The 15,192-nt window shown below is 41.1% G+C and overlaps 1 protein-coding gene across 1 annotated transcript; it reads left to right on the top strand.

Moving 5' to 3' along the window:
* The first annotated feature begins 2,432 nt into the window (after nucleotides 1-2,432).
* Nucleotides 2,433-14,582, top strand: LOC104961554 (guanine nucleotide-binding protein G(s) subunit alpha-like). Its single transcript, XM_010789861.1, has 5 exons — nucleotides 2,433-3,199; nucleotides 4,860-4,932; nucleotides 7,805-7,859; nucleotides 8,029-8,148; nucleotides 12,373-14,582. The coding sequence occupies exons 1-5, from the start codon at nucleotides 3,061-3,063 to the stop codon at nucleotides 12,469-12,471; spliced, it is 486 nt and encodes a 161-aa protein (XP_010788163.1). The 5' UTR covers nucleotides 2,433-3,060; the 3' UTR covers nucleotides 12,472-14,582.
* Nucleotides 14,583-15,192: the final 610 nt, after the last annotated feature.

Genomic DNA, 15,192 nt, shown 5'->3' with positions numbered 1-15,192 from the left:
AGACGAGGGGAGACGAGGAGAGACGAGGAGAGACGAGGAGAGACGAGACGAGGAGAGAAGTGGAGAGGAGAGACGAGGAGAGGAGTGGAGAGACGAGGAGAGGAGAGACGAGGAGAGGAGTGGAGAGACGAGGAAAAACGAGGAGAGGAGAGGAGTGGAGAGGAGAGACGAGGAGAGACGAGGAGAGGAGAGGAGAGACGAGGAGAGACGAGGAGAGACGAGGAGAGGAGTGGAGAGGAGTGGAGAGACGAGATGAGGAGAGAAGTGGAGAGGAGAGACGAGGAGAGACGAGGAGAGGAGAGGAGAGGAGAGACGAGGAGAGACGAGGAGAGGAGAGGAGAGACGAGGAGAGGAGTGGAGAGACGAGGAGAGGAGTGGAGAGACGAGGAGAGACGACGAGAGGAGTGGACAGACGAGGAGAGGAGTGGAGAGACGAGGAGAGGAGTGGAGAGACGAGGAGAGACGAGGAGAGGAGTGGAGAGACGAGGAGACGAGGAGAGACGAGGAGAGACGAGGAGAGGAGTGGAGAGACGAGGAGAGGAGTGGAGAGACGAGGAGAGACGAGGAGAGACGAGGAGAGGAGAGACGAGGAGTGGAGAGGAGTGGAGAGGAGAGACGAGGAGAGGAGTGGAGAGACGAGGAGAAACGAGGAGAGGAGAGACGAGGAGAGGAGGGAGAGACGAGGAGAGACGAGGAGAGGAGTGGAGAGACGAGGAGAGACGAGGAGAGGAGTGGAGAGACGAGGAGAGACGAGGAGAGGAGAGACGAGGAGTGGAGAGACGAGGAGAGACGATGAGAGGAGTGGAGAGATGAGGAGAGATGAGGAGAGAGGAGTGGAGAGGAGTGGAGAGACGAGGAGAAGGAGTGGAGAGACGAGGAGAGGAGTGGAGAGACGAGGAGAGACGAGGAGAGGAGTGGAGAGACGAGGAGAGACGAGGAGAGGAGTGGAGAGACGAGGAGACGAGGAGAGACGAGGAGAGACGAGGAGAGGAGTGGAGAGACGAGGAGAGACGAGGAGAGACGAGGAGAGGAGTGGAGAGACGAGGAGAGGAGTGGAGAGACGAGGAGAGACGAGGAGAGACGAGGAGAGGAGAGACGAGGAGTGGAGAGACGAGGAGAGACGATGAGAGGAGTGGAGAGATGAGGAGAGATGAGGAGAGAGGAGTGGAGAGGAGTGGAGAGACGAGGAGAGACGAGGAGAGGAGTGGAGAGACGGTGGAGAGACGAGGAGAAACGAGGAGAGGAGAGACGAGGAGAGGAGAGACGAGGAGAGGAGTGGAGAGACGAGGAGAGACGAGGAGAGACAAGGAGAGGAGAGGAGAGACGAGGAGAGACGAGGAGAGACGAGGAGAGGAGTGGAGAGACGAGGAGAGACGAGGAGAGGAGTGGAGAGACGAGGAGAGACGAGGAGAGGAGTGGAGAGACGAGGAGAGGAGTGGAAAGACGAGGAGAGACGAGGAGAGGAGTGGAGAGACGAGGAGAAACGAGGAGAGACGAGGGACGAGGAGAGGAGAGACGAGGAGAGGAGAGACGAGGAGAGACGAGGAGAGACGAGACGAGGAGAGACGAGGAGAGGAGGGACGAGGAGTGGAGAAGAGAGACGAGACGAGGAGAGACGAGGAGTGGAGAGACGAGACGAGGAGAGACGAGACGAGGAGAGGAGTGGAGAGACGAGACGAGGAGAGGAGAGATGAGGAGAGGAGGGACGAGGAGTGGAGAAGAGAGACGAGACGAGGNTTTTATTTGATAAAGGAAATTTACTGCCGTACACTTAGTAGTCCGTAGTTCCGAAGAATAGAGATAGTTTGAGCAGCCTTTTGCAAAAAATAAACCTCACCTCCCAAACAAATATTATTATAGACAAAAATCGGGCTTTACTAAAGGAGAAGGGGCAGGTAGTCTACGACCACGAAATCGAAAAAAAAGGCCCCAAACTGTTCTGGTCTTCTTTTCTCCGGGGGATAGAGCAGGAAAAAGAGAGACAGTGCAATTAAACATAAAGACGGACGTGTAGCCTTTCGTTCCGCTACCAAGAACCGGCACCTACAGGAACTATATGGGCTATAGTCCACTAGACCATCCTTTTCGGAGGCAATAACGACGGGCAACCGGGTCCATTCCGGCGAAGTTCAGAGTCCAAACACATAGAAACTTAGGCATGCCGTCTAATACCAATTACACGCAGCTTGTACTTTGGGCTCCACGAGGTCAGGACAGGTTCTGCAAATGAAATTGGCGCTCTCCGGCCAGCTGATGCACCTTGCGGCCCTCTCGTCTTACAAAGAAACGCCACAATGAGACTTATAAAAACGTGGACAAAGAACTCCTAACTTGTAACCTCTTATCTATCGGCAATCCCACCCACCCGTTCCTGCCAGAGTGCTTTGACCTCGCTTTGTATACAGTCGATTGTTCTCCGTAACGTTACCCGCCCTCTGATGTGCTTTGGTTAGTTGGATTGCAAACAACATTTGCAAAAATACTCATTTTAAATCATAGAGATAAATAGTGTTGTGTGTGGAAAAGGATTGAATGGCAGTGCGAGATATCTGCCGAAGATGGGCTCCAGAGGAGACATTTGCTAAGAAATCTAAACATATACGTTGAAAACAGCTATAAGGAAACCGGATCACCGACGTTCATGCATGTACATTACAGGGCTGGAAAATTCAAATCCACTCTCTCATATCAATGTTGATGACTTCATTGCTGATTTACAGTGAAAAACAGAGGAATCAAGCGACTGAGAGGGCGGCATCGTTGCTCTGCTGCTTTTTATATGTAGTGATCTCCTGCCAGTAAATAGCCACATCCATCGGATACATATTGTGTCAAAGCCTGGTGGGGCTCATCGCCTACTACCTAACATCTTCTTTCATCTGGCAACATAAATGTCACCCATTTTGAGCCAGGTGTTTCTCTGTTGGGCCAGTCTAGGAATTTAGGATTGATTGATTTTCTCCTGATCAACACCCTCCCTCCTTCCTCCCTTCCTACACCTACCTACCAAAACACCCACCCTGCCTCCCCCTGAACCTATCACTGGTTTTTTTTGGGAAGATGGGCTGTCTTGGCAATAGTAAGACTGAAGACCAACGAAATGAGGAGAAGGCACAGAGGGAAGCCAACAAAAAGATAGAGAAGCAGCTCCAAAAAGACAAACAGATATACCGAGCCACTCACCGGCTACTACTATTAGGTAGGTTTTCTAAAATGTCATCATTATTGCATATGTGTCTGTTCAATATTTGTCGCATTTTGTACCCAATTGTTGCACCCACACAGAAGAAAACACCTGTCTAAATACAAATGTAACCACTGATGTAACCATGTAAATAGAAAAACATGTTTCACAGGCTATGACACTATATGATGCAATGACATGATGTCTCTACACCAGGTTTTTACATTGTCTTGACACAGGACAGTTGAAAAGCAGGCCTGTCTGGTGCATTCATGGCTTCTCATGGAGAATCATTATAGAACATGTGAGAGATCGTGGACAGACAGACAGTATTTGTGTAAAGGCAGCATGGAGGTCACACTAATAATTTTTTTTAGATATACCGGACAGCACATTGCAAAATGTGTGTTAGTGTATATTCACCTTGAGTCATTAAGGTCTATACTTAGGCTCCATTTTTGGTGCTGTTTGTCACACTCCATGCTCACCTTTTCGCATAATCCTCTCCTCACTAGCTATTCTGAAAATGGATATTCTAATCAGTCGTTAAAAAAGTGGACTATTTTTTATTTGATGATGCTATTTCTGGCTTTATCATCCAGGCCTCCATGTCATCATGATACAGTCTGAACCTCAAGGCCAGGGCTAGTATCCTGCCAAGCCTCTTTCAGTACGGAGAGCAAATTAGGATTACTATTAGGATTACTAGCTTCCCTTTAAACACTGTCCTGCTCTTTCTAATCTGAAATGGATCCTTGATTTGTACACTTGCTCTCGGGCTCTAAATGGCAGGCCTGCAGCCTAGTTCCTTGTTTCCAGGAGATGTTATGGCCTGGCTTCTTTCAATTTAAGTTTGTTAGGACAATGTGTTTTTCATTGTGAACATGCATGTTCGTATTTTATAATGCCATCATTTTAGAAAATTACATCTTCTCTATTCTTAAAATGATTTATTAGGGCTTGATGAGATCTTACTTCTCCTCAATAAAACAAATTTAAAATAGAGCTAATGTATCTCTGATTAGTCCTGAATGCAGAGGTGACGAAGATCCTTTACCTCCATAAGAGTACCGATACAACATTGTTCAATTAACCTCTAATGTCTAAGTGAAAGTGTAGACTTACTGTCACCAAAATGTTCTTAAAGTGGCAGTAGACAACTCTCCCTCACTGCAACGAGACACAACCACTAAGCTTTATGCCACCGATGTTAGATGATGCCACCAAACTGCAAACAGAATTACATAGTGAGAGCGAGGCTTATAAGCAACCAAACTAGACAAAGAAGGACTCATTAACGTATAGATATGACATTGTGCAAAAAACATTTACCCTGTAATAAGATAAAGCAAAAAAATATGCCTATTTCCACTTTAAGGTTTTTGTTTTAAATCCCAATTTGAGAAATGTGACATCCACGCACTTCTAAAAAAGTTGGGAACTAGTTGTTTAATATTCACCAATGTCTTGTATTTCATAAGCTTACCATGTTCAACCTTTATCTGAAGAGTATCTGCAGCATAAACTTTCACAAATCTGGTGATACGCTTCAAACAATCATTGTCTAGTTTCAGATGGATCTCCATTATTGATGTTTTAGTTTGGGCCCTTTGAAGGAGTTTGTTCACCTCTTGATAAACATCTCTGACTTATTTTCCTTTCTTTCTGCTTTCAGGGGCCGGTGAATCCGGGAAAAGCACGATAGTCAAACAGATGCGAATATTGCACGTCAATGGCTTCAATGCAGAGTAAGTGGTCTCCCCCCATGTTTTCTTTGTGACACATATATTTCAATGTTAAACTAGTTAATTATTGGGGGTGATTGGGTGACTCGGACATACTTGTTGCCCAAATACCTTGATAAAGTGATGATGTTTTGGGTATTTTGCATTGACAAGTGATAGGAAGGTTGATAGGTACTGAAATGGACCTGCATGCAAAGTTAGTTTAGAGCTTGGTTCCCAACAAGGTGGAAAATTATCTCTTTGTTAATTGTAATTAATTGTAATCGACATCTGGACAAAGCATAACAACAACATGACTTTTAAAAGCAATTACTGGAAAATAATGTATTATTTTCTATTAATTGCCAGTATTTTTGATAATTTATGAATATCTTTAGGTATTCATCAAGAGTGTGTATCAGGAAATATTCTCTGGTTGCAGCTTCTCAAATGTGAGGACTCAATGTTCTCAGTTGCTTTCTATTGTATCTATTTAGCTGAAATCTCAGTAAATAAAATTGTCGGTAAAAAAAGCCCAAGATATTTATGATGAAATTATGATGGGTTTTTTTTTTTAATGAATTTCCAATATTATGTAGACTAAATGACTATTTGAGAAAATAATAATAATAAGTATCACCTTTGTTGAACATTTTCATGTTCTGTACTGATTGTCAAACATATAGACATTTTAAAGTATTTTATATGAAACTTTTAAAAGTGCTATCAGTTGTCAGTACAACAAAGAAAAATATAAATACTTTCCTGCGATATAAACGAGCAACTTTTATCCTCAGCCAGAGAGAATAAAAGTACATTTCCTCTTATTGTTTAACGGGACATTGATATAGATTTCTACTATAAGAAAAGTTGCCAACTTTAGCCTTTTTTTTTGTGGAGCTCACTAGTAGCACCAGAGGTTTTTTATATATTTATCCTTCATTCATGGAAACATTACCCTGGGCTTTTTAAAGCCGCCCTGTTTTGTGAATTTCCTAAAACTCAATCCCTAGTTGATGCAATGGAAACAATTGTCACATTTTTCTAATCTTAATAATCGCTTTCCTAGAAAGGTTTTTTTTGGGTATGAGCATCATCATGTGATTATTTTTGGGTCATGGCGAACACATGCTCCTGACAGACGCTCTCCTATAATGACCCCCCCCCCCCGGTTTACAGTAGCTCCGGGGGTTTTGTTTCTCTCTTTGGGCCGGAGGAGTTCCCCTGGCCAGGTTTCCCCTCCCAGTGCAAGGTGCTGGGAGGATGAGGAAGATGAGGAGGGGGAGATAAATGGGAGGGATGAGGGTGAGAACGGCAGTGTGAGGAATGTAGTCTTACTCTCTCTCCGTCAGTCTGAGAAAAGCAACAAGGAGCCAAGGGAAGCTCCATGAATCCACTCTTCCAAAGTTCAAACTTCTCCTTGAGGGAATAATCAGATTCTAATCAGTTCTTAGCCATTTTCTTCCAAAATCAAACATTTTAAGGAGGTATCACTGGTTCCCCTGACTTAAGAACGTTTTACAGTGTAGCCAGAACAAACTGAAATGGCACAAGGAGAGCACAGACGTTTTGATCGGCTGTAAAAAGGTATCAGTTCTCTCACACTACAACTTCTGCCAAGTTTCATTCAAATCGGACCAGTAGTTTTCCCATAATGTTGGTAACAAACCAACAAACATACAGTCATTATACGTTTAATATATAACATTTTATAAGTACATCATTGTATATGCTAAGAACCAGAACACCAAGTTTTAATTTATCTGTGCATCTCTATTTATTGTGAGAAAAATACAAAAAAATATATATAATAGGGTTTCCGGTAACAATTCATTTAATTATTGGTGAATCTACTGTTTATTGTATTTACTTATTAATCACTTGGTTAATCAAATATGGAAGAGGCCCTTCATAGTTTCCTGGATCACAAGGTGACATCCGCAGTTGTTGCTTGTTTTCTCTGACCAGCAAAAATATTCACGTAGAAAGGGCAAAGAAATTCACATTGGAGAAGCGGCAATTATTATCAAAATATTTTCTATTTCGATAAACCAACAAAACCTTTGTCTGAAAAGGTTCCTTTTTAAAGAGTTTATCCCAAAACAATACAGCACAATTATCAGATTGATAAGTGAATTCCTTCCATCACAGGTTTTCCACCGTGGGTTATTTTTGTATCTGATTCTGATTATAACGACCAGAGCAAAGTCATATATATTAGATAAAGGAGTTGCTTTCTGTGAAACTGGACTTTTAAGCTCTGTCGAATGACAGATTTTCTGTTGCATTTAGATTATTATATCATGATTATTGATAATTCTGATATTTTAAAGTTTTAAATGTCTTCTGTAATTAAAGCACCACTAGTAATTACAGAAATATATGTTAAATGTTTTATTTTATGGTACTTGGTTATTAATACGGAGATGTCCAACTCTGTAATTATCCTCCAATAATAATTTACAGTAAAAAAGGAACAATATAAAAGAAGGGTTTAAAATATACAACAATAAATGGACAACAACATATTATTTGCTAAAGCTTTGGATCATACTTTGTGCTCATAGTAGATTGTAGTTAATATTAGACTTCAAAACACCTCAAATGTCCCCTTAAAGTCCATGTTGTCCTCCACACCCCCACTCTGTTTCATAAATGCTGTTCTCGTCTGGTATCAGATAAAAATATGATTTTTCCTGAACAGATGCATGATCCATATTAGTGACTGAAATAATATATACCTAGTAACCATTGATAATAATAATATGTTTAATTAGAATTGATCAAAGTCATGAACTGTGTTGACTGTTAACATTGAATCACGTTGAATAAAGTTGAAACATTCTTTCAATTTATGCTTTTGTATAAATAAAACAAATGTCTTCGTTCTTCACAGGGAGAAAAAACAGAAAATCCATGATATTAAAAACAACATTAAAGAAGCTATAGAGGTAAGTCATTGATCTTTTGATTCCTTTGAAATGATATGTACGAATATGTTTAAAAAGTATGAAACAAGACTGAGCGCTGAGACAAAAAAGTTAATTCCTGGAGTTCACAATGTACTCTGAGTCATAATAAATCATTGTATTAAGTTTGGTTCTTTTTCTCTCCATTCAGACGATCATTGCTGCCATGATCACGCTCACACCGCCATGCAAGTTAGCCTGTCCTGCAAACCAGTCCCGAATCGAGTATGTCATGCACCAAGTCAACCGGAAGGATTTTGAGTTTCCTTCAGTAAGTTTCACTTGACCTCCTTGGGATCTACCCACTCTGACTTCTGTACTAGTTTGTCTGTCACATTTTACACTAAAAACCTTGTTAGTCTAATGTCATCTGGATGGCCTTGCACAGGTTGTGATATCACATTATTACATCTTATCATCAGTATCAGAGGCAGTATTTGGAAACAATTTTGATAATTAACAACAAGAACAAATTATTTATGTATTATCAAAAAATGCCAAAGCTTTCATCACTGATATTAAAATATTACATGTGTTGGTTTTTGGACTATTCATTAGACATTTAAATATGTATTCATGTGCTCTTGGAAATTGTGATATGCATTTTTCGCTTAATTTTTAAACAGTAAACAGTACAAATAATTACATTATTTAATAATAGAAATGATAGATGAGTTGCAGCCTCTAGTTAAAAGGTTAAGAATCAAGACTTTACACAGAGGCAAATCTTAATCCCAGCCTGATTTGTCTGCATATTGTCCCTGCAAGATATCAAGCTGATAATGCAAATCAGCTTTCATTTCTATGTTTGGTTTTTCATAAATATTTAGGTCTATGTGTCATAGCTGCTATTAAAGTCACATCAGGCCTGCCAAGCAGGTCCCGGGCGGGGGGTGCGGCAGGTGCCTCCCCTGGCAGCAGCGTGTGTTTGCGCAGTGATTCACTCATTAGCAGGTGTGCTTACGCTGGGGAGGCTGTCGATTGAATGAGCCTCTCACCTGAGAGATCCACGCCTCCCATTAACACTGATTGTCTGTAATAATAACTCTAAGTGTGTCCAGAGGGACCCGTCCCCCAGGAGCACAGAGGCTCAGAGGAGGTCCCGCCTGAGCCTCTTAGAGACACGTAAATATGGTATAAAAAAAAAAGGCCATAACTGGGTATGAGGAACCTTAAAGTTAAGATGAAACCATCATTTATACACCCTTTGATAAACAGAAAAATAATCTGTGGCAAATGTGATTATTCATTAAATAGTTAAGTCATTTTCAAGCAACAATTGCTGAAAAGTCCCGAAATATAGGAAAAGTTCTTCTGCTTTTCTCTGCTTCGTATCATTTAAAAAACAGTTCTGACTTGATGGACTACTGGTCCAACAAAACAGGGTCATTAAATAACTCATGTTGTACTTAATGAAATTGTGATGAACAAAGTAATTGAGAAAAGAATCAACAGATTAATGGAGAAGGATTAAAGATCATACGTGTTCTGTCTATAACCAGCATTCAGAGAAACACGATTGATCAAACTGATGATTTATTTAAAATCAAGATCAAAGGTTTTTTTTTATAGTAGCTTTATTGATTACCAGGAAATCTCTTTCAAGTCATAAAACAATTGTACATCTAAAGGAAGAACACTGCGTCTCTCCCTGTGTTTTTCCACCACGATAGCCTCAGTGTTTAAACTGGTTGTTTCCATGGCATGGAATTGTTTTCAGCAGCTGACTTTCCAGGGAAGAGAGAGTGTATTTGTGTGTAAGCAAAATAAAGTCTCCTGATATTGTCTTTGTTACTTGGTTCACGGCTCATTTATTATGCGGGCCTAACTCAAGCTGACCCTTTCTCCAGGCTGTCAGTCAGTCCCTCATTGAAGAGGGGGAGCCCAGGATCACACTTTGATCTGATTGTTTTTCATGTAGGGGTGTGGAGGGTGCACAATGATAGCTGGTTACCTAAAGTAATGTTTTATGAAGTTCCCAGAAGGCTATCTATTCTGTCCATTGAAGTGAATGAGTGGTTGTTCAGGAAGGAGAATACAGTAGAACACTTTTATAGGCTCTCCTCCTCCTCCCCCTCCCCCCCTCGTCTGGCCTTAGGGCACACTGGAAACCAGTTGGACTGGTTGAATCTGCCTTCAGCAGAGGAGGAAGAGAGGGAGAGAAAATAAGCACAAAGCCTGGATTGGATATCCAAAGTCTTGATTTCCTTTGGAGCTTTGTTTCGAATCAGTAATCCTGGTAGTTATTATTCTCAAAAAACGTAACACAAATGTTTTTCTACTCAAATGTTTATAATGAAAGGGATTAGCCTGGGACAAGTTATTGTAGACAAGTTCATTGTATTTACTTTCAAATGTGCCTTGCATGGCTTTACCATTTTAATGACACCCTCTGTTCTTACAAGTCCTCAATTTCTATTAGGATAAACTCTACAAATAACTGTTCAGCAGGAAAAAAGGAGAACAACAGCAACATGAACGCACAGACATGAAGGAGATGTTGTATGAACAGAGACACGTAGTTTTGGACGCACTTTAAATGCATAACCTTGGTCAAAAAGACTTAAAGTCCAGAAATATTTTAAATCACAAAAAAGAACAAATCACATACACCGCAATGTGTAACTTTTTGCTTACAATATAAGTGATATGATACCTCGAATATGTCTCCTGGTAGATTGCTACATTTGTTCTTTTTATGAATCCCATTTCATAGAAAGTAAACCGTAATTCTGCAGGTTGTCTTTAAAGCACAGGATCTCAAAGTAGGTCTACACTTCCGAACATTTACTTTTCTTAAAGTCCTCACAGAGCTGCACAACCACCATGAGAGGCATCGTGACATTTGTTTTCTCCTTTTCTCTGAGTTGTAGCATGACTACATGTGGATTGGTAAACACAAAGAGTAACTGATGGAAAATTGTCTAAATGTATATTATATGTTTTCTGATCTCATACAAGAAAGCTTGAACCAGCAAAAGTTGAGCAAATGTCTTTAATAACTTGTGAACTTCAGCTCTCAATGGAACTGAAACAATAAATCACATACTCCATTAGTCAATCTATATAAAAATGGCATTGCATTAAAGCTGTTTACCATTTACTACTTATCAGCTTCTAGTCTTTAAATGAACCAGGAAAGCTTTTGTAGTATTGGTACTCTTTGTTTTTGGCTAGAATCGGATATTTATCTCAAATGAAAAAGGAAATAAGGACATCAAAAAGAACACAGATGGGAACTACTCGGTTTACTTGTTTATAAGCCCATTGATCAGCTTGCATTTCCTTAACATGAAAGCTATGTCAGTAAACCAAACTCTTTGTACCTCTTGTATTTTACCCTCTAAATGCAAATGAATCATTAATATTCATGTACTAATATCTGATCCAATGTCAGCCATCTTCTTCCCCGAACTCCTTTGTATCCCTCAGTGCTGTGGTGTTCAGCAGAACCTGCCTACTCTCAGTTACACTAAGTATTTTTTAAGACTCTACAGTGAGAATGACACATAATGGCTTATTTGTGCCTGAGCGTGTTGTATGTGGCCCACTGCAGATCGTAGTGAGGAGATAGGCCCCTGTGTGGTGACAGCCGAGCCTTGTGTCCGTACAAAGCTCTCCATTTCTTCATGAACTCTCTGAACCTTTCTGTTTCCTGCCTCTGTCAGAGCCCGCTCATCTGCTGCTCCTCCTCGAGCCGGCCTTCAACTACGCACTAATCCAGGGAGAATCTCTGCCTCCCTACATCCGTCCCTAAACGTTTTTAGAGAGTCGGACGGGAAATACTGTTTTAAACCATAGACATATATATCCAATTATTCCACATCCTTTTCCTAAATTACCGTCACTAATTATGTACTGCATCCAATATAGGTTACGTCAGATCATCCACGACGTTTTAACACTTTTAGTCTTTTTCCTATTTTTCCTATTGATTAATTTTCTAACCTTTTTTTCTCTTCAAAATATTAGAAAATACTGACAAATGCCTTCTTATTAGTTTCCACAGCCCAATGTGACTTATTTAATAGAAATATTAGTTTTCCCCTGATATTAAATAAGACAAATACATTCGGTTTTCTGTCATTTAGGTCAAATAAAAGCATTCATTCTTCACATTTGAGAAACTTAAACAAGATGTTTTTTGGCATTTTTGTGTTTACAAAAACAAATCAAAAGATTATTAATTATCTAGATCCTTTCTAAATAATTTTCTGTTTTTCAAATAAACCCTCTGGAAATGACATTGTGCACTTTTTAGAAAACAATTTACGTGACGTGCCAACTGCCAAGTAGCGCTCCTCTACATCTCTACTAGTGGTATAGAGAAACATTAAAGACTTGCTCTATCAGATTCTTGTTCTGGTCACTCTTTTCTTTTAGATCTTTTTATGATTTCACATCTTTATTTCAGGGATGCTAAACCGAGGTTCTGACTCACAGTTATTTGTAGATGTGGTATGTCGTTAATCCAGACCCCTCTTTCTCTTTCCAGGAGTTTTATGACCATGCAAAGTTCCTCTGGCAGGACGAGGGTGTGCGGTTCTGCTGGGATAGGTCTAACGAATATCAACTCATCGACTGCGCTCAGTAGTAAGTCTCTATGTTTTCAAATATCTCCTGTTATATCCCTTTGTTTTACTTCCATACATACTGTGCAGTCACACATGAATATAAATGAAGGACGACACAAAGACATGCTTCATTTTTCTCTCTGTGTCTCTTTACACTTATACTGACATTGTGGGACATTTGGTTGTTTTGGTATGTGGTCACTTTGAGTGCAAACGTGTGTCTGTTCTTACTAGTGCGTTACAGCTTAGTGGATAAACTACAGTGTGCGTACATGTGGCTCATTTTATGGCACCGTGTAGTGCTGGTGATGGCAACACGTCCACAAGTATTTGGATGGATTGCCATGGAGTTTGCACACAGGATCTTCTCATCGGATTTATTGAAAATAATACAAATATAGTTTATCACCAGATTTATCTTTTTAACGTGGAGTCAGCAACTCTGGAGAAAGATATTTAAACTCAACACCCAAACAAATACCCGCCTCCTAATTTACCCTCTCCTCCCACTGCCTTTGTCTTCATTCATCTTTGGTCTTTCCGTTGTTCTGTACGTGAGCATGAACGCCTCTTGTTGCTAATTGACTGCATTGCTGTCGTGTGTCTCAGTCCGATCCACTTCTTTGTTTCACATTTATAGAGTCAGGGCCATATCAAAACATCAGATTTCTTTTCAGCACACAGAGAGAATTTTTTCTTGATTAGTTTACTCTCCCTTTTGCTTTGTTGCATTCTGCTTGAGCAGTTGCAAAAGTGTACTCTAGACTTTTCAGTTAGGTTGCAGTCTGTTTAGCAGTATGGCCAAACACCTAAGACACCGACCTGGTGGTTTGCGTGTCTTTGGCGATTTCGTCCTCGCCCTGCTGACCCTTGTCAATGTGGTTTTGTTGTGTGTATTGAAATTATTTGTCACAAAGGCTGAGATATGATATTTTTTCCCAAAACATCTTCAGCGCTGTGAATCTCCCTTGGCCCTGTTCTCCCTTCCCGGTTTCCAAACTCTTCCTTTCTGGTATTTTTTTCTTATCCACCTTTTGATCTCAGTCAGGCCTGCCTCTGCTATAAGGCATGCAGTGGTCACATGGAGCCAGAGCTCATGGAGGGCGGAGTCTCGCCCACTCTCTCTCTTGTGTACATTGCATGTTTGAGGTAGATGTGTTTTTATTATGTCACTTTATGCATTGGTGGAAGAAGTTCTCTGACCCCTTATAAGTACCCTTATCTATGACAAGTCAAAGTCTGTATTTGAAAGTACATGCATTCTTCCAGCAAAATGTATTAAAAGTCCATATTCTGCAGGAAAATGTGAGTACCATGTTATTAGAGTATGATATTATAATAATGGTCTATACATTTTTTTTGTAACATGACATTGGTAGCTGATCGCGGCAGTTAGTTTGAATTACTTTATGTAAAGTTAGGAAGTTTAGTCCAGTTGTTCCCAACTGGCTTGGGCCCTTCATATTTACTTTGATATTTAGCTTTTCTGGTGGAATATTGAGCAACAATAATTTAAATGAAACCATCTGAGAATTTCAGTGCGACACTCACTCTTTGGTGAACCTGCTTAAGGACATCTGAAACAGACAATGTTTCTTTGTAAGAGGTAACAATCCAAACTCATGATTTAAGAAATGTTAATAGAATACAATAATAGATTTATACAAACAATTAATCCTCTCAATCGTCACTTTTAACCCTCTAAAGGGGTGTGGTGATGATTTCTGCTTGGATTTTCAAATGTTGCTGTATTTTTGGGTTTTGTCAAGTCTATAAAAGGTCGTTTTCAGGTGCCAGATCAAAGCATGCATCCGACAGTGAAACTATGAAAATGCTCCAAAAATACCTAAATTATGAGGTGAAAGGCCAAGTGGCCGAAATCGGAGGTTGGTGTTTTTATATGATGGTTGCCAACTTTGAATATTATTGTTGTTTTTTTGTTTAAACTTCAACCGAAAAAAATTATATTACCTTTAATAAGCTATTGCATTGTACAGTGTATCCCTTGCATATTGTGTAATTAATCGTGTGTTTTTTTTAACGTAAAATCTGAAAACAAACAAGTAACGCCAGCGAACAGATAAATGTAGTAGCAGTGTTTCCCCTAGGATGGAGTCATAGCAGCGGTGCTAAGGCACGTGGGCCAGCATAATGTGAGCGCGTGGAAGTTTTTATTTTTTTGTCTTTTTTTTTTCTCCTCGTCTCTCCTCTCCTCGTCTCGTCTCTCCACTCCTCGTCTCGTCTCTCCACTCCTCGTCTCTCCTCGTCTTGTCTCTCCTCGTCTCGTCTCTCCTCTCCTCGTCTCGTCTCTCCACTCCTCGTCCCTCCTCTCCTCGTCTCTCCTCGTCTCTCTTCTCCACTCCTCGTCCCTCCTCTCCTCGTCTCTCCTCGTCTCGTCTCTCCTCGTCTCTCCTCGTCTCTCCTCGTCTCGTCTCTCCTCGTCTCTCCTCTCCTCGTCTCTCCTCGTCTCTCCACTCCTCGTCCCTCCTCTCCTCGTCTCTCCTCGTTTCTCCTCGTCTCTCCACTCCTCTCCTCGTCTCTCCTCGTCTCTCCTCTCCTCGTCTCTCCACTCCTCTCCTCGTCTCGTCTCTCCTCGTCTCGTCTCTCCTCTCCTCGTCTCTCCACTCCTCGTCTCTCCTCGTCTCGTCTCTCTTCTCCACTCCTCGTCCCNCCAGGGTTCCGTGAGAGCCGTTTGCCCCACCCCACCTCTTCAACGCTATCTATCTCAATGTTCAATCCTC

This window comes from Notothenia coriiceps, unplaced genomic scaffold (genome assembly GCF_000735185.1).
Source record: "Notothenia coriiceps isolate Sejong01 unplaced genomic scaffold, NC01 NC01_scaffold00033423, whole genome shotgun sequence".
Classification (NCBI taxonomy): domain Eukaryota; kingdom Metazoa; phylum Chordata; class Actinopteri; order Perciformes; family Nototheniidae; genus Notothenia; species Notothenia coriiceps.
Note: the sequence above shows the minus strand (reverse complement) of the source record. Positions and strands in the feature narration are given on the sequence as shown.